The 23,732-nt window shown below is 47.0% G+C and overlaps 1 protein-coding gene across 1 annotated transcript; it reads right to left on the bottom strand.

The window, feature by feature from the left end:
- Positions 1–3,423: 3,423 nt before the first annotated feature.
- Positions 3,424–22,128, bottom strand: ARHGEF5 (Rho guanine nucleotide exchange factor 5; the record flags this gene model as incomplete). The annotated part of the gene is made up of 14 exons (XM_079711724.1): positions 3,424–4,364; positions 5,073–5,177; positions 6,747–6,817; positions 8,225–8,386; positions 9,001–9,158; positions 10,302–10,391; positions 10,823–10,897; positions 11,142–11,271; positions 11,575–11,727; positions 12,254–12,414; positions 17,218–17,471; positions 17,682–17,746; positions 18,166–18,217; positions 19,020–22,128. 14 exons carry the CDS (start codon positions 22,126–22,128, stop codon positions 4,207–4,209), a joined length of 4,743 nt encoding a protein of 1,580 aa, XP_079567850.1. The 3' UTR covers positions 3,424–4,206.
- Between the last annotated feature and the right edge of the window lie 1,604 nt (positions 22,129–23,732).

Genomic DNA, 23,732 nt, shown 5'->3' with positions numbered 1-23,732 from the left:
CAGTCGCCCTCAGCCACTTTTCCCAGCAGAGTCTGAACTTTCTCCCTGGAGCCCTGTGGCCTGTGAGCAGATTCAGAGCCTCCACCTCACTCAGTGCAAACTGACCCAGCTCCTGCTCTACTTCTGGCTTTCCATCTGCATTGTTCAGAGATAATTGCCTCTCCGAATCTCTCAGGTAAACTGCCAGGAAAATATCTGTCTGCCCATTGGTGCTCCTGGGGAGCTCTGTGGGCCAGACTCAGGCCCCTCCCTGTAGCAGGCTCTAGCCCTCAGGGCTGTGACTCATGCACCAAGCAGCTGGGATCTGTAGTCACTCCCTCTGCGCTCCCTCACCAGCTTGGAAAAAGCTTACAGCTCACACCAACCCAGCTCCTTTCCTTCTCAGGCTCCCCACTCACCTGTACTCCCTGAGTCTTCTTTGTGCCGTAGCCTCGCTTAGGGGACCTTCCCTGAGAATTCTGCAGACTGAAGGCATGCTTTGCTTCTTCTTCTTCCAAGGAGAAGTGAAATTTCCACTCCATAATTGTCATTGAAAATGGGTGCGTTGGAAGAAATGCGTCAAAAGCCATTAAGTATAGAGAATGTTCTCAGTCTATTTGAATCATGACTTAAGTCTGGCACCTGTTTCCCTTTAGCTCATTTGCTTGTAACCTTTGGCCCCCTGGCACACCTGATTTCAGAGTTAGAAGATTACATTAAACAACAGGCTTTGAGCTGCTGTAATCACGCAGCCCCTGAGTCATGTTAAGAGCAAATGCGCTCTAAGGTAACTGAACTATGTGAGCCATAGGGCAGTCACCACCACCAAAAGGTATTTACGCAGAGGTTTGGAAAACCATGTACAAACACGCACAAGTCTCAGTCATGTGTCTCGGGGTAGGTGGGTGAGGAGCGGTTGTGTCTATAAAGGGCTACCGTGCCAAAATATTGCATTTCTAATTTGACCTCATTAATAAGAAGAGGTTATGATAAGGGCACTAAATACCTTAAAGCACGCAGACAATTATGGGTAGAGCAACATGGGGTCCAAAAGGATACTGGGTTTATTTCAGGGAGATAAATATGTGTGTAAAAGAAGGAGAGCCAGTGAATGTAATTTCTTTACATTTTCAAAGACTTTTAAACAACTTCTATCCCAAAGGCTAATTAAAAGAAAAAAAAATCAGTCATCCTAGGACCAAAATCCATTTTACCTCGTGTCATGGATATAGAAGTTGTTTAAGAGAAAACAAAATTAGGGAGAATAAACACATCTCAAACTGTGAGCCTTCTGGGTACTAACATGCAAGCTGATCTTATTAAAGTCATTATAAATGACTGACAGAGCAAGGACTGCACAATAACAATCTTAGGATCACAGTTAAGTCTAAGTGAAAAGTTGATGGTGAAAATAAACTTTACAGGGCTTCCCTGGTGGCGCAGTGGTTGAGAGTCCGCCTGCCGATGCCGGGGACAGGGGTTCGCGCCCCGGTCCGGGAGGACCCCACATGCTGCGGAGCTGCTGGGCCCGTGAGCCATGGCCGCTGAGCCTGCGCGTCCGGAGCCTGTGCTCCACAATGGGAGAGGCCACAGCAGTGAGAGGCCCGCGTACCACAAAAGAAAGAAAAAAAAAAAAAAGGACTGTGGTTTATGTCTCCTGAAGACATTATTCCTACCTGGTTTAGCTCAAAAAAACCAAGAAAATACTGTATATTCATATATGCCTCAAATACAGTCTGTCCAAAAAGTGTTACTTAATGGTTGTTTTCACAATTTCTCACAAAAAATTGCTAAGTTTCTAACACACTGATGCCAAGCAGGATTAAAGAAAAAAATTGAGTTAAATTCTGGAAATCTGAAGAAGGAAGGGACAATAAGTAGAACTGTGCCCAACTTTCTGAAACCTAAAGTATAAAAAAATTAGTAATTCAATTCAGGAAAGATTACTCATACCTAAGCTGTTGTTGTTGTTGGTTTTTGTTTTTAAAACCAAGGATCTAAAAACAAGTTGAAGCCAATTGTCTCTTAATTTCCCAGATTAGGTGAGAATAACCTGATTAAACAAATATATATTAAATTCCTAAAGACAGTTTCGGTCTTATAGAAGTCAGCTCTAAAGGTGCTCAGAAAGTCTTAGCAATTTCAAGCAAGGAAGCAGTCATTCAAATAAAAAATTTTTTTTACATGTGTATCATTCAGACGTTGATATTTTACCTCTCTGGGAAAATAAGGGAGAGTTTGCCTGGAAAATATAAGGTTGGATATGGCTCTGTTTGAGCCATGTGGCCAGTGTTCAAATACTGGTGTGAACAAAAAATTTGGATTATAATTACTGTTATTGCTATTAAGAATCAGTTGTTATTTTACTTATAATACATACATATTAATATATCATATATTAATAATAAAAAGCTAGCTTTATGAAGAGTGAAAAATCTCAATCGAACTTCTCTAAAGTCATCCCTATTTTCGATTTTTTTTAGCAGTGTCAGCCTGTTTAGGATAAATTAATATTAACCCAAACTTAATTACTATAGTGATAGCTTTTCTAAGGATTAAGCAAGCTAACTTATATTTGAGGGTGGATTAAAAACAAAATGTCTTATCAGAAGTGATACTATTGTGTCGTATCATTAATTGGGTATAGGACAAAGTTTACCATATTATTCTTACCTTTGTACAAAGCTGCAATGCAATGCTACTTTCGAGGCCCCCTAAAGATAAACCAGAGTGGTGGAATGTCCAGGGAAGAACCATAATGAGCCCACTTAAAAGATGATGCTATGGGCTTCCCTGGTGGTGCAGTGGTTGAGAGTCTGCCTGCCGATGCAGGGGACGTGGGTTCATGCCCCGGTCTGGGAAGATCCCACATGCCGCGGAGCGGCTGGGCCCATGAGCCATGGCTGCTGAGCCTGCGCGTCCGGAGCCTGTGCTCCGCAACGGGAGAGGCCACAACAGCGAGAGGCCCGCATACAGCAAAAAAAAAAAAAAAAAAAAAAAGATGATGCTACCACTGCTGTATGAGGGCTCAATATGAGAAAAAAAGGTAAAGGGTGACGTTCTTCAACTGAGAAAGGCAACCTGAGGGGAGACAGAGAATCATATATCATAGAGTTGGATGCGAGTCTGGAGGCTACTTGGTTCGATCCTGCATTTTACCTTTAAGGAAACTGAGACGTGGACAAGCTGCATCGTGGCCAGGCGGTGACTGGAGTTTAGGTCTCGTGACTTGGATTCTCAGACTATTTCCTAGAATCTAGGATTCTAGGACTCTACCCCATGCTGCTTCTCACAAAGAGGATGAAACTGTGGTAATGATACCTTCACTATAACTCAAGTCAAAATATAAACTCATGAATGGTCAGAGTAGGATTTTCAAATCTACCTAAACTAGCTTAGACCTTAACTTGTGGGTTCAGTAAAAAAGGAGGTTTGAATGGGGTATTCATCACCCATCAACTCATTTTAATTCCTTATACAACCTCTGAGGCCATAACAAGCAGAAAAACTGTCCAAACTCTGAGGAGTCAAAGAAAGAGTCGACTACTATCGTAACCCAGGCACCATCGTGGTCTTTCATGACACCTAAATCAAATAGCCTAGAATCCTCATAGGATTCCACGATCTGAACCTTGTTCAGGGGTCTGGGGAGAAAACACTTGGAGAAGTGCCAAGTTTATTAGAGTGAGGGAGTATCGCCCTCACATAGCCACCGATGGATCTCAGAGACGCAGGCACTGACCTCGCCCTGATAATTATGGGGTATCTCTAGGGTTGGAAGATACCTTAAAAGGTCACCAGGTTAACCTTCCCAACTGATGTGTTCATCCCCCTTAAACAGCTTCCTCCAGTGGGCTGAGGTCAGATTCTCTTTAACACATGGCCATGATGGAAACTCTGGTCACTGGAATTGGTACTCTGGAAGCAGAGAATGTTTAAGTACTGCAGGGTAGTAGAAGTAAAGTTCCTTGGCTTAGGCCCCATTGGTCCCTTTTCCTATGAGAAAAGGTTCCCAGAGTCCAGTGCAAAGTCCCTGAAAATCCCCCCACCAAGCACAAAGCACAAAAAAAGGAGGCCTGGGACTAGCAACTGGCAGCTTGGTGTTGTCCTTGGGTTTCAGAAGGTCTAGTTCCTGGTGCACAGAAGGCCTCTGTTGCCAGATTCTGGGGCCAGCCCTGTCCAGGAACATCTTGTCCTTAAGCTCAGGGGATTCCTCCCAGAAAACAGCTAGGTCTGCTGTTCCACCAGCTGTAGTTTGGCAGTCTTGACTCGATGGGCTTCCTTCAGGTTCCGTGCACGGACCTCTGGGTTGGAAATGAACTCCACTTGCTGTACAGGGAACCAGCCTTGCTCCCCATCGGAGAGTCTCACGCCCTCCAGCCAGCCTATGGGCACAGGGTGGGTGGGAAGAAGAATTACCTGGAAAGGGCCCACAATTATTTCCCCCAGACCTCCTTCCCAGAAATTCTTCTGAACTGTAAGGCTGAAAGGACTGGAGAGGCTGCAGCCTGGGAAATCCAGCCGCCCCGTGCACTCACCCTGGCTGCTGTAGGTCTGGCACAGTCCACAGCTGCCTGCTCCTGAGCCTTCTCCACTCTTACCCGTTGCATTGTATTCTCCCCAAATATATGCTGAAGTTCTAAGCCCAAGTAACTCAGAATGTGGTCTTATTTGGGAATAAGGTTGTTGCAGATATAATTGGTAAAGTTAAGATGAGGTCATACTTGAGTAAAGTGTGCCATTAATCCAATATAATTGGTATCTTTATGAAAAGAAGGAAATTTGGACACACACACACAGAAGGAAGAGAGAGAGCTTGGAGTGATGCTGCCACAAGCCAAGGAAGCTGGGGCCACCAGAAGCTGGAAGAAGCAAGGAAGGACCTTCCCCTAGGGTCTTCAGAGGGAGCATGGCCCTGCCAACACTTTGATTTTGGACGTCTAGTCTCTAGAACTATGAGGGAATACATTTCTATTGTTTTAAGCCACCCAACTTGTGCTACTTTGTTAGAGCAGCCTTAGGAAATGAAGACATCCACCCATAGTGTCCCACCTTCAATGCCCAGCCTGCTCCTCATGGATTCTCCCTCTTACCATCACTGCTTTGCTGAGTCACCATCACCACATCTGCCTTCTCTAGTGCCAACTCATCATTCTCTCGGGGTTTGTAGGCTCGAAGGCACTGTACTTGTGGGGAATCTTTGGAAGAGAAGAGTGTGAGAGAGGTTAGGAAAGGGAGGCGACTAGAACATGAGAAAGGACTTGCAGGGGGAGCTTGGGAGGACTTGGGAGAGAGAAAGTTTGGGCTGTTGAAAGTTACACACAAGAAAGACAATTGGAAAAGTCTTCATCTTCTACCAGGGAACAAAATGGTTGATAAGGAAATAGAAATGCCAGACTTGAAATGAATCAAAAATTCTATTTCCCCAGCGAAGATGGAGAAATAGGTTGTGACCACCTTTTAGTGACTCATTATTACAAATAATTGATATTCTGCTAAAGACCCATCTTCCCACTGAAACCTTCCCTGATTGTCCTCAGTGGATTCTAAACTCCTTTAAAGTGACTGTCTATGGCAAACCATTTATCTTTTACCTAATTGTTTCATGTTTGTGTTCTGCCTCTCCAACTAATTTGCAAATTCTGAGTCTGTGACTCATTCTTCATTCTCTTCATGGTACAAGATGTGGGATTAGAAGAAACTTATCCAGTGGGGTTCCAGGTATGATCTAAGCAAGGCACTGAACACCCTTCCTCATCTATAAATGACTGAGTTGATCAAGGAAATGCTGGATTTTTTGTATTTCTATATCTTCGTGAATGAGGAGAAATTTCCACAGATTTGAAGCTCCAAATAAGATGCCCCAGAGTATGCCTGACCCACAGCCTTCTATCGTACATGGGTTTATGGCTCTTTCTACTCTACCACACTGCACTGGCTCTCTTAGAAAATAAACAGAACACTGCATTGTTATCTGTACTTATATTTCCAAAGCCCATCCATATCTGCTATTCACAAGATCACAGTAAAGGAGGAAGAATTATCTTGCCTTCCTTACCTACTGGGGAACTGAAGCCCAGCAGACGGATTGAACACTGAGCATAACTCCGTTTACAGCCTGGTTCTCCTACTTCCTTTTACAAAGTTCCTTGTATTTGTTTGTTCTTTTGAGTCACTAAAGGCTCAGTGTTCCTTTGAATTCAGTTCCTCTCGGATATGAATTAGAGAATCCTTGCTGGAGGACAACTGTGGGGCTTACATGAGACCGAGAAGTCCATTCTTAGCATGAATGCAGACACTTTCTAATGTGTGTGCCTGTGGTTGCCCATGAGTACCTGGAAGCCTGGGGTAAAGGCAGTGTCTCAGGTCATCCTGTACAGGAGGGGTTGTGGTCAGGACAAATCTACTGTGTTGCTATCCTCCCCAACCCCTACTCCAGATGGACTCTCTCCCCCTATTTCCCCAAGACCTTCAAGTCAGTAAAATCTAAATATCTATCTAATCTACAGATATTTTAAAAGAGCAAACTATTGCCCAAGGCAAGGAATGTATGGTGCTGGGGAGGAGGCACTGCCATGGTGATGAGCAACTTTAAGCAGATGCGTCTCAGGTGTTTAAGTTCCAGTGACCAGCCCTCCACTCTGAAATTCTGGACAAAAGTAATAAATAGAAGCCTCCCTGAGTTACTACCCAGGGTCCTAAACTCCTGCATCTAAAGGAGACTTCTGACCCCACCATTTTTCTCTCCCTCTTAGACCTTCACTCACCATAACACTCCAGAAGGTCCAACTCCTCTCTTGGCATGGCCAAGGCTGAGATCCAGCGAAGCTTTTCACTTCTAGAAAACAAAGCAGGGTCATAGCTTCAACTGCAGCTCTGGGGGTATAGGACAGGGGCCAATGATAGGGAAGGGAAGGGACCGTGGAAAAGACTTGTCTAGTTCAAAAGGTTGTCTAGTTCAATGATATCCAGGACAAAAGTCAATGGGACTCCACTTGGATGGAAATTTGACAGGATCATATGTTCATGTGTCTTATAATCCTTTATCTTTCCCCCTCTCTTTCCAAGCTTATCTTCTTAATGGCATCTTGTATCCTTCAAGTAGGGGCATAAAGTCAACTGTCAATTATGCACATGTAGATTTTCCATTTTGGGAAGTGTACTAAGCAAAATGTTCATCTCAGTTGAGATTCCCGCTATCACGTTGCATACTTTTTGACACTCTTCTGCCTACCTTCCTTCAATCAAATATCTCAGAGATGAAAATTATTCTGTAATCATGATTAGATCAGGGAGGTATATCTACTATTGTTTTGGTCGTGTAATAGAATCCAAGCCTAATTTTGTAATTATCTGAAGGTTTTTGTATTATCTTAACCTCTGCTTCCAAACATCCTGGAGTAATTGAGAGCTGACACTATTACCGTTCCAGGAAGATGCTGCCCAAAGTGCTAGACAAAGAACATGAGCCTGTATCTGATTACTTGACTTAGGTGACATTTTGCACCTGTACCAGCCCCTCCGTTCCATAAGTGAGCGCAGGTATTATTGATCCTACCCTGAAGTGTCTTCTAAGGGACAAAAATGCAAAGTGTCTACAACATGAGGATGTTCAGACCACTAAGTATCTTGTCAAACTTTTTAAAGAAGAGATTTCTTATATCTTTTATAACAGCAATAATAGCTACAATTTTTTATAATGGTAGATACTGTGTACCAGATTTTATAGGTATTATTTTCAATACTCTTCACAGTGTTTATATGTGTGAATGTATTTTATTATTATTAATATTAAAATCAAAAATTCTCAACACTATGGATTTCTGCTCAGCAGAGGACTGGGTTGGAAGGTGGGAGCAAAGAAAGCTGAAGGCACCCCAGTGCTTATCTTTTTCATGTCTTATTCACATATATGCCCCACCAGCCTTGGGCACTGAGGAATTTCTGGCTTATACACATTCAATTGTGGACGTCAGTAATCCAATAGACTTTGTCCTTCTTAGCATAATAGACGCTAAGCCTTGGTAGTGACAGTGACTTTACACCCTCTCCCACCCAGTCTCCTGTAAGTCATTTATTAGCTCTAGGAGCTTGGGTTCAGGATGCTCTATAGGTGCTCCCCAGTCCAGAATGGACTAAGCAGTACTGTGGCTGTTTTCTGGACACATTTTCTGCCTTGGTCCCGCTTCCTCGCCAGGCATCCCTCCCTCCCTCCCCCCAGCCCCCCTGCCCAGCCCCATCTCACTGAGTCTCCGTGCGGAAGAGGTACTCAGCCTGGGAGCCCTGTGCATTGTCCCGCAGGAAGAGTCGGAAGAGGTTTTTGTGAGGTCCATGCAGCTTCATTTCACACTTTTCCCCTCGGACGGAGGAGAAGGGAGCGTGGTCAAATACCAGGAAGCGGCTACCCCTGCAAAATACAAGGCTTTTCAGCCTGACTCTAGGGTTATCATGCTTCCTCCACCCTCATACCTTGCCAATTCAAAACCCCTGGCCTTAGCATCTGCAGCCTGCAAATTCTCATAAAAACCATAAGATGGTGTCAACTTGCTCCTAGGAGAGATTTGTCAATGGCTTGGCAAAGCACATATCCAGTGCAACGGATGCTTTACCACTTCAGAGTTGAAAAAACAGCCAATATAAAGTTTCTAAGGCCCTCAGGACAAAAGAGTTAGGATCTGGAAGTGGCTAAGTATCGATGCTAGGCTAGTAGGCTGAGTCCAGCCCAAAGAAAGCACAAACAGACTGAGCTGAACATGTGATAAGCTAATTTACTGCATTTTGCTCTGTGTCTATAACACGGTCCAGGTCCTGCCAGGTGATCTCGGGATATAATTCGGTGAGATCCCCTTTTTGGCTTTGGACCATTTTTCTCCTCTCTGGGTCATGACCTGGCCTCCGTGGGGTGAGCCAGTGAGAAGCGTTCCTCTCTAGGAACATGACCCTTCCCTGTCCCTTTAGTCCTTCCCTCCCGCCTCCTCCCATTTTCCCCTTGTGCTCTGGCCTCCCATTCCAGTCACTGACTCTCGGGGCCGAGACAGCAGCAGACAGTCATTGAAGAGGTGCAGGTGGACTGGGCGTGCGCTCAGCTTCCTCCGCAGCCCTGGGGAGACACTGAACTCCAGGGCCGTCAGCTCCCCGCTCTTCACCAGCCAGCGGGACTGTGAAATGAGCGGGAATATCTACAGAGCAGGGAAGAGAAAGAAGATGGTGTCACAGACAGGACAAGCATGAGGCTTTCTCCCAGGCCTGCCCTCCTCACCATCCTCTTCCTCATAAGTCCCACCCCCGACAATCATCTCTTTCACATCTTCCTCCTTGCTCATAACCCATCCACTTAAACTCTGTTTCTCTCGGAACCGTCTAACTACCACTGTCTACTGCTGCGTGGCTCCCATGTCCCCAGCTCAGGCAAATGGAAGGTGCCTATGGTCCATCCCAGGAGAGTGACTACATGAGAAAGCTCAGCCCTAGAAGCTGGAACTGAAGAAGAGATGGGAGAACCCAACTGGGGCATGTGAACAAACAAAGCGGAGAACAGTATGATATGCCTCTTAGAAGTTAAAAGTTTAGGGTGGTTCTGACATCCGTTCTTTCTTCGATTATTACCAGAGACAGGAGAGGAGCAGTCGGAATCAGATGTGGGGATGAGAATAAAGAGAACCAGGTGGGCTCTGCCTAGAGCTGGAGTTTGGGTAGTGATTAGGGCGTTGAACAATGATTAATATGTAGATAAGGGATTTTCCCTCTCTTCTTGGGAGGTAAGGATGGTATCTGTTCTGAGGTGAAATTTGAATGTGGAACTTCTATTTTAAGTTTGTATTTGGATGAGAGATTTTGGCTCTATATTTGGATTTAATTTTATATTGCTTTGGTTAGACTAGACGGAGACGTAATAAAATATTGAATAATTCAAGTACCAAAAATATATCTTTATAAAGGCTTACATTGAAAAGCTCTCTCTCATCTGCCCAGTTCCCAAAGGCACTCTCTCCCCCTCAGGTAACCACTGTCCTTTATTTCTTATGTATCTTTCCAGAGTTTCTTTCTGTATACACAAGCAAATGCATATACAGATTTTTACCCTACTTTTTCACCAAAGGTAAGATACTATATGATACACATAGTGCTGCATTTCCCCTTTTGCACTTAACCATATATCATGGAGACTGAAGTCGGCATTTGGGTATCCCAGAAACAGGGCAGAACAGGTGTGCAGAGATGAGGTTAGAGACTGGGATACCATGAGCGAGATGGTTCTGTGGTAGAAGGTGACCTGTGGGATCTGCTTCCCGGCAGGGTGGGGACCCAAGGGACTAACTTACCCTGCACTCAAACTCGATCTTCTGGCTCAGGTAGATCAGCTCCTCCGTCCGTCGCATCCGCTGGACGTTATTATTGCAGTCTCGGATCAGCTGCGTGTTCAGCAGGATGAAGAGAGAGGAAGAGATCCCTGTTAGAGGCTTTGGCTTTGCGTCCCCTGCGAGAAATCTGGAAACTGGTTGTGATAGCTTTGGTCTTTCCACCAGCCTGGAAGTGAGCCAATACAGCAAGACGCTGAAGCTCTAGGACTGTGGTATACTTTGTAGAGACCTGACAGAACATTCCTGGGCTGCGTGAAAGTAAGATTTAATCTGGGGATGGTGGTAGGAGAGCATAGCCCCTTGGCATGGAGTGTCCTTGAGGCTGTGGGGTGTGAAGGCTTGGAGGTTTGGTGGGTGCAGTGAGGTAGCTGAGCAATCCCATTACCAGGGGCCTGTACTTCCTGGAGTCATGGGCCAGGGCAGGGGAAGAGTTCTCTGTGAAGGACAATCACGGGGTCCGAGCAGGGGTGGTAGCTGCCTACCTCCTCCAGGGCGTGGTGTGCCTTCGTGGCCTCTGCTTCCTCTGAGGAGCCAGGCTGTGTTCTCTTCAGAATGTTCTACAGAACAAACCGTAGGCGGGAGCCGGATGGAAAGAAGGGATGGGCACACAGGAAGAGGTGATGAGGGTGGGTGAATGGAGAAGATCAGGAACAAAATTTTAGCGGCAAATATTTCTGAGAAAGGAGAGTGGGGGTGGTGATACGGGAGACTGCTCACACTGTCCACAGGGGGTGGGACAGTGGCAGGAGAAGGGATAGTCCTTTGGATTAAGGGGGCGGGCTGAGGTGGGGTCTGCTCTACCTGGAGCAGCAGCTTGAGACGGGTGATGCGCTGGAAGGGCAGGATGAGAAAGGACTTGAGGGAAAGGCGTTGGCAGATGGGGTCACTCTCCAGCTTCTCCAGGACCTCTCGGAAGCTGCTGTTGCTATTCCTGTGTGGGCAGGGAGCCCTGGGTGAGGAGGGGTTGGTGAGTACTGGGGGACACAGTGACGGCATGGGGGGTGGGGGCTCGGTGGAACGCCTGTGGGTTGGGAAAGAATGGTGGGGTCCAGTGTACAGGAGCCCCAGATGTGATGGCTGAGGGCGTCTGATCTGGAAGCGGGGTGGGGCTTGAGATCACAGAGCAGGCACAAGAACATGGGCACTCGGGGTAGCCCTCTGGGCTGGGTATTGGGGGTCTGGTGCAAGGTCATCGGAGGGCCCATGTGGGGACGGGATGGGGATCGGGTCTCACAGCAGGCTTTGGAAGGTGCGTTCCTGGTAGGTCTGGTTGGTGACATAAGGCAGGTAGACCCGGCGGAAGTTGGGGGCATGGCTCAGAACCACATCACACACTTGGAAGGTGAAGATGTTGCCCTCAAAGTTCTCTTCCAGGTCTGAAAGGAACCTGTACAGGATTAAAACAAGTCTCATCAGACTTGTGGGTCTCAAGTGAGGAGTCGGCTGACCCCTGCTATAGCTTGAGCTTGTTACTTCTTCCCTCCATTCGTCAATAACTTCTATTGACTGTCCTTAGCTCTGTGCTGCTCGCCATGCACTAGAGTTCTCTCCAAGGCTGCCGCTCATTTGCCCCTGATCTAACTCTCTGGTCCTAATATCCCATTTCTTGCTCTTCTTTTCATCCTGTTCTGGTTTTCTGATCTTCAGATGTTTCCCACGTCATCTCCAATGCTCTGCATGCTCACAGCACATCCAAAACCTCAACCCAGGAAGCATTTCTCATTCGTTTACCCATTACTGTTCCCAACCACCCACTCACATTCTCCTCTCTTTGCTCTCTCTATCCCTGTAGCCACTGGGAATCATGGAGGGAGCAATGAGAGGGTTCTGAAAAAGGAAAAAGCCAATGCGAGGTTTACAGACTAAAGAGAGTGAGGCTGACTGAGTGGTATTTGGGAGAAGGGGAAGCTCACATGGTGCTGACGTCACGCACATCCTGTAAACGAGAGAAGAGCCATTGATGATCCTGGTTGGAAAGGGTGGCCCGGAGCTGCTCTGAATGTTGGAAATGATCCACGGCTATATGTAGACTGCGCAGGTAGGAGGCCTCTGACACAATCAGCTCAAATTTGGCCTAGGAGATTAGAGAGGAGGAAGACTAATTAAAAACATTTATTGAATCCCTGGCGTATGTTAGCCACTGTGTAATATTTCAGGGGTAGAGCGGTTAACAAGACGGATCCTTTTAGAGCTCACAGTCAACACCAGAATCCAACCTGGTATCTGGGAGGAGAGAGTAAGAACCTTTGAAGCTGAGGGAAAAACATGTGCAAACCCTCAAAGGTGGAAGAGACAAAGATGCTTTCAAGAAACTCAAATAAACTGAGTATCCTTGGAACCAAGGGTACGAAAGTAGTGGCCGGAGATGAAGCTGGAGAGGCAGAGAGGAGGTCTGGAGGATTATGTAAAGAAGGTAAAATAGCTTAAGACAGTGGGGAAATGAAAAGAGGCTTTATGTATGGGACTAACTTGATCTAATTTGTTTCCTATTGTATAAAGATATTTCTGAGCACAGTATGAAGAAAAGATTAGAGGGGGCAAGAGAGCCATGTTAGGGAAGCATCATAGTAATTCCAGAGGAGAGATGAAAGTCTAAATAGCCATGGGGATGGGGAGAGGTAAGCCAATTTCATAATTATATAGGAGAGAGATTTGGAAGGGCTTGTTTATTTGCTAGAAATAGGGGCTGAAAGAACAGGAAGAGTCACAGCTAATGCCTCAGTTTTTGAGTTTGGTAACTGGGTGAATGACAGAGTTCCTTACTGAACTAGAGAACCCTGGAAGAGGAACAGATTTAGGGGATGAAGGTAATTTGAGGTTTGAGGAGCAATGGAAGGAATCAGGATGTTTGAGAAGGAGATGGTGCAATTGTGGTTTAATGGGAACAGCCCAGTTATTGGGAAGTTCCAGCAGGAGACACAATGACTCAGCCCTATTCTCTAGCTGGCCTGGTCATGCTCTTCATCGAAGTATGCAAGACAAATGCATGGACAGGAAAGAGAAAGAACACACACACACACCGTGGTGGTGACTTGGATAACTAATGACATGGCTGGAGGCCGCTCACACACGACAACACTGAACCAGGGCACTGAAGGTTCATTTGCGTCCTGGCTCTAACATTCGCTGAGTTTATCACTTTGGGTGGCTCATGTACCTCTCTGAACCTCAGTTTTCTTATCTGTATAGATATAGTGACCCTCTCCTCACAAAGATGTTGTGACAGTCAAAAGAAATGGAGTCAGTGAAAGCACTTTTCCCCAGAAGTGCTAATTCAGGAAAGGAACATATGTGTATAAGTATAGAGGCTTTTCTTCTCAGAAACGTGAGACCAGGGCTGGCCTAGGAGCCCTGGTGGACTTCCTTGAATTCTGGAGTTGGTGAAAGAGAGCTAGGGTTCAAATCATCTGCCCACTGTTTGGTCCATAAATATGGGCAGACCAGTGATTTTCTAAATATCTTCCATATGCTTTAAAAGTTGAGGTCAGCACAGGGCCCCCAAGTGTGAGCTTCAAAAAACCTAAAAATGTATACCTGTTTGGCTTGGTAAAAGCACTGTTTATCCATAAGTCCTTATGGCCAAAATTTTACTCCTTCCCATTTCTGAAAGAGGGAGGATATGGCACTAATGTGTGTATCAAACTATATACCAGATACCATGCTAAAAGCTAAATATGTGTTGTTTCATTTAAACCACACAGCAACCCTGAAAAGTAGTTATTATTATCCTTGATTTTTAGATGAGTAAACTGAGATTTAGTGAAGTTATATACCTTGCTTAATGTTACACAGCTAGTAAATGGTGATCCAGGATTTAAACCCAGGTCAGCCTGATTTGAAATTAAAGTAGTAAATGTTTTGTATACAGTGTGAGGAAATGTTCTAATCTCATTATTTTACAAGTAGCTGTCCAGTTTTCCCAGACTTATGAAGAGACTATCTTTTCTCCTTTGTATATGCTTTCCTCTTTTGTCAAAGATTAATGGACCATAAGTTTATACATTTTTTTCTGGGCTCTCTACTCTGTTACATTGATCTATGTGGCTGTTTTTGTGCCAATACCATACCATTTTGATTAGTATAACTTCGTAGTATAGTCTGAAATCAGGGAGCATGATACCTCCAGCTTTGTTTTTTTTTCTCAAGATTCCTTTGCAATTTGGGGTCTTTTGTTGTTCTGTATAAATGTTAGGGTTATTTGTTCTAGTTCTATGAAAAATATAATGGGTATTTTGATAGGGATTGCATTAAATATCAACTCAAAATGACTTAAAGGCCTAAATGTAAGACCAGAAACCATAAAACTCCTAGAAAACATAGGCAGAACACTCTTTGACATAAATTGTAGCAGTATTTTTTTTGATCTGTCTCCTAAGGCAAAATAAATAAAGGCAAAACTTTTTAAAATGGGACTTAATTAAACTTAAAAGCTTTTGCATAGCAAAGGAAACCATCGACAAAAAGACAACCTATTACAAATGATATGACCGATAACAGTTTAATACCAAAAGTATATAAACAGCTCATAAAACTCAATATCAAAAAAGCAAACAACCTGATTAAAAAACGGACAGAAGAACTGAATAGACATTTTTCCAAAGAATATATACAGATAGCAAACAGGCATGTGAAAAAATGCTCAACATTGCTAATCATCAGAGATATGGAAATCAAAACTATAATAAGATATCACCTCACACCTGGCAAAATGGCTATCATCAAAAGGTCTACAAATAACAAATACTGGCAAGGATGTGGAGAAAGAAAAGGGAACCCTAGTACACCACTGGTGGGATTATAAATTAGTGTAGCCACTATGGAAAACAGTATGGCAGTTCCACAAAAAACTAAAAATAGAACTACCATATGATTCAGGAATTCCACCCCTGGGTATATATCAAAGAAAATGAAAACATTGATACAAAAAGACGCATGCACCCCAACGTTCATACCAGCATTATTTACAAGAGCCAAGATATTAAAGCATTATTTACAAGAGCCAAGATATTGAAGCAACCTAAGTGTCCATCAACAGAGGAATGGAAAAAGAAGATGTGGTGTATATATATATATATATACACACACACTGGAATATTACTTGGCCACAAAAATAATGAAATTATGCCATTTTCAACAACATGGATGGACCTAGAGGGTATTATGCTTAGTGAAATAAGTCAGAAAGAGAAAGACAAATATTCTATGTTATCATTTGTATGTGGAATCTAAAAATAAAACAAACAAATGTATATAACAAAACAGAAACAGACTCGCAGATATAAGAACAAACTAGGGTCACCAGTGGGGACAGAGAAGATGGGAGGGGCAAGATAGGGGTATGGGATTAAGAGGTACAAACTACTATGTATAAAATAAATAAGCAACCAGGATATACTGTACAGTACAAGGAAATATAGCCATTATTTTATAATAACTTTAGAGAAAAAATATAAAAATATTGAACCACTATGTTTCACATCTGAAACTAATATTGTAAATCAACTATACTTCAGGAAAAAAAATAAAGTGGTAGACATTTTTTGATTGATTACTATGTACTAGGAACTTACCTTTTCTAAAATATTTTTTTAATTGAAGTGTAGTTGATTTACAGTGTTTCAAGTGTACAGCAGTGATTCAGTTGTACCTATATATATATACATGCACATACAGGTATATACACATATATACTCATACACACACACATATATATATATTCTTTTACAGATTCTTTTCCATTATAGGTTACTATAAGATATTGAATACAGTTCCCTGTACTATACAGTAGGTCCTTGTTGTTTATCTATTTTATATATAGTAGTGTGCATCTGTTAATCACAAGCTCCTAATTTATCCTCTCTCCCACCCCGGGTAACCATAAATTTGTTTTCTATGGCAGTGAGTCTATTTGTATACATATACCACATCTTCTTTAGCCATTCATCTGTTGATGGACAGTTAGGTTGCTTCCATGTCTTGGCTATTATAAATAGTACTGCTATGAACAGGAACTTACCTTTTTTTGATTCTCCCAGTAGCTCTTTGCAACCCAGTTTTACAAATGAGGAAACAGAAACTTAGAAAGATTAAGTAATTTAGCCAAAGTTAAATAGCTAGCAAATATTAAAGTGAGCTTCATATCCAGGTTATTTAAGCCAGAACCTAAATACTTAAACGTTGTTCCATAATGCCTTTCCATCGTGCCATACTGTCTTCCCAGGAAGAAAAGTTTTAACCCACATTTTAGATTGATTATTAAGATAAGCTCTCCAAGTAAAACATATTAATAGTAGTAACTTAACATCAGACCAACAGCCTTTCCTATAGTCTTGCTATTGGAAGTAAGGACCAAGCAGAGACTGACGGTCATTCAAAAGCCTCTAGAAGACCAAAGTCACAGGACAGCTGCAAGGGCCACTCTTCAAGGGACCCAACAAAAAGCCCCTGCATGCTCCTTGGTTGAAGAGGAAAACTTTAGTGTAGACTGAAACCCTGGTTGACGAAGGAAAGTTTAGTTTAGCCTGAAGCTAGACTAACTAGATTAACTAGATTAACTCCACACTCCTCCCAACAAATTCAGGGGCACGGCCACTTTGTAGGAGCTCAAACCAATAACAGGGAGGAGTTCATGGGCAATGGCATGAGGAGGTGGGAGGAGGGAGAGCGGTGACATTCAGAAAGCAACTCAATGGGGATGACTCACTGTCACGGTGTGTACGTGTGCATGGTGAATACGTGTGTGCGGTGAGTATGTGGTAGGGACAGTCCACTCGTGGTGGTGGTGGTGGTGGGGAGCAGGAGATAAGGACGAGAGCAGTGAGCCTTTGCTTTCCCTCCTGTAGCCTCTCCCCCTGCCCCACCCTGCCCTGCTAGGTACCTCCTGGAGTTTTTGGTCTTCGTGGGTCATGGAGAGCAGCACAGTGCTATTGCGCACCACGGGGATTTCCTGCCAGAGGGAGCCACTGGAGGCCATGGAGAGGCGTTGCAGGTAGGACTCCGAGGACACCAAGGCCTTTCGGGGCTGCCGGGGGGAGGCGGGCTCCGGTGCCTCTGTCAGGCTGTCCAGCCGCTGCTGGCTCTGGATCTCCTTGTTCAGAAACACATCGCTGTACTCCTGGTAAAGCAGCTGAGCTACAGGGGTGAAGAAACATGGGGGAGGGAGGGAATTAGGGAGCTGCAGAGTTGAGGCACACAAACAGAAGCCACCAAGCTGCTTCTGGCTCTCCGGGCATCTCTCTCTCCCTAAAGATATCCCCGGCCCACTGCTGATAGCCAGGAATCCCTCTCCGGTCTTGGGCAGAACACGCATGTGGGTCCACAGTTCTGTTTCAAGGTACTCACAGGAATTGATGAGCTTGGAGCAACGTCTTGAAAAGCCTCCCATCACCTCCTTTGGCTTTTTCTCCCTGTGGAGTCAAGAAGGGCTCCGTGGTGCTTGCTGGCCTTCAGACACGGAGAAGCCCCAGGTGACTACAGATAAGACAGTCTCTAACCACTGAATGTCAGGGCCAAATCCCCTGGAGAGGCAAGTTGTAACCTGACCCACTTTTGGGTAGTTTGAAGCTTTTTTGGATGTCAAGCTTTTTTTACGGGAGTGGGGTTTAGATCATGGGGCCAAATGGCCTATATAGGGATGGGAGATTTGGACTCAGTTGATGGAAACAGATAAAAAGTCTCCCTACACCCTGGAAACCTGGGGTCTGTCTCTTCCCCTCCTTAACCCTGGAAAAGACAGGGTCCCAGAACCTTTGTCAACTAATGAACGTCTCAGTATCCTAAGAAAAAAAGAGTAAAACCGTATCCATTAGGAGAGAGGGTGACTCACCGAAAAACAATGGCGTCTGAAAGGCTAGGGGATTTTTCCACGGCTGGACCTCCTGTGTCAGAAAACGGAAATGGAAATGAAACTGGGACTTCAGAAGGGGCATTCAGAGAGAGCCAAAGAACATAAGATCTAGAGTGGGAGACGCAGGCATCAGTGTGGGGCATGGGGGGTGGTAGGTGGGTAAAAGGGCCCAACTGGGAACCCGTGAGAGAGGAAAGTGCTGAAGTCGAAAGCATTTGAGGACATTAGTACCAGGTCTGCCCCCGTCCCTCGTTTCAGAATATGAACTGGACAAGTAGAAGATGCCTTCTCTTCTACTGGAAGGACATCAAGCAGGTCTTTGTAACTGGAAAGTAGTGGTGGAATGAGGGGGGAGGTCCAGAACAATCTTGGGGAAAAGAGATAACACAATAAAAGCACACCATGGGGCTTCCCTGGTGGCACAGTGGTTGAGAGTCCGCCTGCCGACGCAGGGGACGTGGGTTCGTGCCCCAGTCCGGGGAGATCCCACATGCCGCAGAGCGGCTGGGCCCGTGAGCCATGGCCGCTGAGCCTGCGCGTCCGGAGCCTGTGCTCCGCAACAGGAGAGGCCACAACAGTGAGAGGCCTGCGTACCGCAAAAAAAAAAAAAAAAAAAAAAAAAACCACACCATGGTTGGGTGATGGATGGGCATAGAGGGGAAGGAGAAGAAAAGGCAGCACCATGAGCTCAGAGAGGGGCTCAAGGACTTTCCTCTGCGTTGGGGCTGTGTATGTGGGTGAGCGAAGCCAGCAGGAGGCTGGGGGACAGAAGGGAGAGCTGGAGAGAGCTCGGCCCGACACGCATGTCACCGTGGTCCTCGCCGCTCACTCACCTGAAGAGCCCTTGGGTAGGATGGAGGGTCTGCGCAGGCCCTGCCGGTGCCAGTCCTTCTGCTTACTCGACCCCTCAATGGGGACCTCCGCCTGTCCACTGCTGCCCTCCGCTGTTCTCCCTGGGTCCCGTCTGTGAGGCCAGCTGGACGCCTTCTCCAGCTGGGGATGGCCGAGCTTTTCTGGCTGCCTTGCTCGGCCTACATCCGACCTCCTCAGGCCAGTGGCTCCTTCCTGGGGGGCTGTTCTTCTGAAAGATCTTCTGGCAGGGACCTCAGACTCTTCTGAGATGGGTCCCTGGACCGCCAGAGTCCAGGGGGTGGTCAGGAAAGGGGGGCTTACAAGATCTGTCATGTTACTGAAAGCCATGCCAGGGGGCACCTCACTCTTACTCCTACCGGCGGGAGGTGAAGAGTCTGTCGACCTGCCCGTGGCCGGAGGCCAGGAGACACGTCCCGCAGCATGGGGAGTGGAGACGGTCCACTCTTGACAAACTGGCCTGGTCCTGGCCTGACCCCCTGAATTTCCCAGTCCCCCCTGAGTGTGCCTGCTCCTCTCCCTGGACTTTGGGGGCAACGGTGGTGGTTCAGGAGGAGGGCTCACGACAGGGACCGGAGGGAGAGGCTTGTAGATCCTTGAGCTCCGCAAAGAAGAAACAGGGAAAGGGAGTGGCTGAGACAAATCGGGGGTTGGGGGTAATGGCTTGTTGTACCTTTGCCTGGGAGAGACAGAGGTCTGAGCATGGTCGGGGCTGTCCGGGGTGGAGGGCAGGGGTCGGTGCTGCCTTGCCACAAGGGGGTCAGGAACTCGGGGCAGTGGGCCTTTGGGGTGGCCGTGTAGCCCTAAACCTCGGGCCAGCAGAGGAGGATGGCTGTACCGTCTCGGCGTGGGGACCGTGGCAGAGCGAAGGCCGTCTCCCTCCACCATGGAGTGGACGCGCCTCTTCTCTGGGGCAGGAGGGGGTGGAGGCTCACGGCTCCTCTTATCTACGGAGACGGAGACGGCGGGTGGGGAAGGGCCACGGGCAGGAGATCCTGGGGCCAACGCTGAGGGATGTGTGGAGGCCCGCGGCTGACTGCTTGGGGGGCTGCCAGGCCCTGCTGGATTTGAGGCCAGTTCTCGAGAGTCCTGCCCTGGAGCGGGGAGTGAACTTGAGGATTCCGGAACGACGACACAGTCCCTTCCGCTTCTCCTGCCCCTTCTTGGGATCACAGAGCCATAGATGGCAGCTTTGGGGGGTCTCTGGGGCAACTCTGAGTGGGAGGAGGAGAGTGATACTCCCGCCAGGTCCGGAGTTGGTTCTGTCCCATGAGAGCCCGGGAAGGAGTTGCCCGTCGGGTGCTGGGCCGCCCCGGTTTGGTTGCCTGGGGGACCGTGAGGGCTGGCCTGGCCTGCTGAGGGGAAGCCGTGGAGGGCGGCTGCAGGGCTCTCAGAAGCCCCACAGGGAGATGGGCTGTCGGTGGGTCGAGAGGCTCTGGAGGTTTCTGGAGAACATGCAGCAACCGAGGGCTCCCTCCTGGGGAAGGCGACTTGGGGGCCGGCAGAGGATGAGGCAGGCATGCCGGGGGAGACTTCAGGAGGGCTGGGAGGGGCTGACGCCGCTGTCCTCGGAGGGGTCACAGAGACCCCCTCCTCTCCCGGGCTGGATGCCGTCCCTTTCCCCAGCTCAGAGCCCACTTGCTGGTTGTACTGAGCTGTTTCTTGGTCAGGCGACTCCGCGGCAGGAAAGGAATGAGGTAAAGAAATGAGCTGCTGGGACCATCCTACTAGCTCCAGGGTAGGAGTCAGAGCTACAGGGGACGGTTCCTCAGCCCTCGGCTCTGTCTGAGTCCCGGGGATCCTGGCTGTGGGACAACGGGCATCTGGAAACAAGTCATAGGGAGAAGAGACCTCGGGGGCTACCAGAGCCAGTGTGGCAGGAACATCGCGCTCTCCTCCGTCCTCTGTATCCCTCTCTTCTCCCCCTCCCCCCAGGGTGCCCCCATGCCCACCGCCAGGCTCCTCCTCGCTTGACCCTGCCTTCTCCTCCTGCCCCTCTACTGGCATCACTTTCCCCTGTAGACCCTGATCTTCTTGCTTTCCAGTGAGTTTCACTGATTTCCCCACTAAGCTTTGATTCTCCTCGTACTGAGCATCCACCTCACTCTCCTCTGGCCCCGTCAACTCCCCGCTCTTCCGTTCCCCTTGTTCTAGATCCCTGTGGCCCTGAGTCCTCCAGTCCCACGCACCAGAACTCAGACCTCCCACTTCCCCACTATGGCCCTTGCTTTCTCCTTGTTCCGCAAGCATCACATCATCTTGAATCGGCTGCTGTTTTTGTCTCTGTTCTTCCTCTGTGCCGTTAACCTGCTCTCCCATCTGCTGCCCCGAAAGCCCATCAGAACAAACATCCTCCCGCAGAGTTCCCTCCCCCTGAAGTCTCTCTTCCTCTTGTCCCCGTCCCTCCAGCTCCTCGGCCTTCTGGAGACACACGGCCCCTTCTCTCTCTGGCCTTTCCTGCCTGGCAGGTCCACTTTCGGAGTCCTGTGGCCGGTCGGCCTCTGCAGGGTGCTCTTCACAGCAAGGCCCACATCTGGTCTGGGCAGAGGTGTCTGGGGAAGGTTCCTCCTCTTCTTCGGCTTGTCCGGTTTCCAATATCAAAGCAGTGAGTTCTGGTTTAAATTCCACCTCCATGCTGCTGCCCAGTTCACTGGATATTGAGGCCGTGTCTAGATATTCACCCTGGTTGGGGCAGGCCCACAGCTCTGGGGGAGCCGGCGGCCTTGCCTGTCTATCAGCTGGGCACTGGGGCCCTGCCTCCTGGTGCTCTGGAGGGTCACAGGCCTCAGCCGTCAGGTTTTCCTGGTTGGTCTCCACATCTGCAGAGGCTTCGATGGGAAAAGAGGTCATGCTCTCAGGTGCACAGTCATTCACATCCCTTACGTGTCTCTGCTGGGTCTCCAAGAGCCCGTGTCTCTCTGCCCACTGATAGGATGCGTCCTCACCCTCTTCAGCTTCAGGCTCCAAGGCAGGGGTCCGCCTGCTTCTCATGGGAGCTGCCAGGATAACAGTGAATTCCACTCTGGCAGGAATGGGGGTCGCCGCTCCGTGTTGGGGCCCCTCGGCCTCCATCAGGGCTGAATCCTAAAGAGGAATAAGAGACAAATTTTCTATCCCCTCTTCTGCTTTTATTTATCAGAGGGACAGACCATAAAGAACAAGTGTGTGATGATTTCTTTGGTTCCATTTACTGTCATTCTCTGAGACAAAAAGTACTTTGCAAAATAAGCAAGAGCCTCTATGAAACTTGTCACTGATTTAGTCCTTTAATAAATATTTACCAAGTGACCCTCTCAGTAGTGCACAAGGCACACAAAGACTGTGTCCTCATGGAGCCTGCAGTCTTGTGGGAGAGACAGATGGTAATTAAATTAGAGCACAAGACCGCTGTCAAAGGGCACCAAGCATTCCCAGTGGTCATTACCCTCTAGATTGTGTTATGTCATAGTGTCTCCCTGTCTACTCTCTGGGCACCAAGAGTGACTCAGGTCCATATAACTCCCAGACACTCTGAGTGACACACCCTAGATCTAAGAGCCCAGAGAAGCAGTGTCTGGAGGGGTATCCTCCACCTAAGCTGCTGAGGGGACTAAAACAGGTCTGGCCATTATGGCCAGTGTCTGAGGTACTACAGCATCGTGTAATCTCCTTTATAGAGGGTCTGGATTTCATTCATCTTATTTTCCACCATGTCTGGCAGAACCTGTAACTAATTAACAAAAAAAATTGTTTTTCAATTATAGAGGCAGCTGTTGGAAAGTGGAATGATAAGTAGACTTGTTAGATGAGAACCAGAGCAGATGCAATGGGTACCCACTTCAATGAGGCCCATCGAACTGTGTACCCCTCACTATCTTACTCTCCCGTTCCCTCCACCAACCGTGTGAACTCTTCTCATGACTGCCCACGTTATTGACCTTCCACCTCTCTTTCCCACCTTGCAAAGAATTTACAAACCAGCGGAGAGGAACTACTTCAGTTTCTTGCAATTCAGAGAGACCCACACTTCACTGTGTCCACCTTCCCCCTCTGACAATGCAAGAGCATCCCTCCTCTCTAAGTGCCACCTTCTTTAGCCTGCCTTTTCAGGACCTGATGCTATGGATTATCTCATTCGTTCATACCTTCACCTTCTTTGTTGGAAGCATCCCACCAGAATTTAAGCATGTTCATGTCTTTCTCATCTTTCCAGTGTGTAAGTGGAATTCTTCACATCTGCTGTCTTCATATCCTCACATCTCACCTACCTCTAGCTGAGCTTCAATAGCACCACTGTGCCCATCTCTCCTACAATCTTAACTTGTTAACTCCAAACAAGACTCTATGGACGCTTATTTTGGTGGTTCTTGCCAGCATGACACTACATTGGACACAAATTTGATATCAGAAATACTCTTTCTTGTTACTTGTGAGACTACATTTTCCTGATGTAACCCCTTAAGTGTTCCCCAATCCTCTAACTGGGTTACTGTGCTACTCTTTGTAGCACTTATTAACCAGAGTTCACTTTACTTCTCCTTTGTAGCATTTATACAATTATAATTATATAGTTACGTGCGTATTTTGATTTATCATCTGTCTCAAACAAGAGGCGGTAAGCTTCACGAGATCAAGAACAATACCTGTCTTGTTCAACTGTCTACACCTAATACACGATACCTGGCCCATAGTAAGCA

This window comes from Hyperoodon ampullatus (assembly GCF_949752795.1).
Source record: "Hyperoodon ampullatus genome assembly, chromosome: 9".
Taxonomy (NCBI): Eukaryota; Metazoa; Chordata; class Mammalia; order Artiodactyla; family Ziphiidae; genus Hyperoodon; species Hyperoodon ampullatus.
Note: the sequence above shows the minus strand (reverse complement) of the source record. Positions and strands in the feature narration are given on the sequence as shown.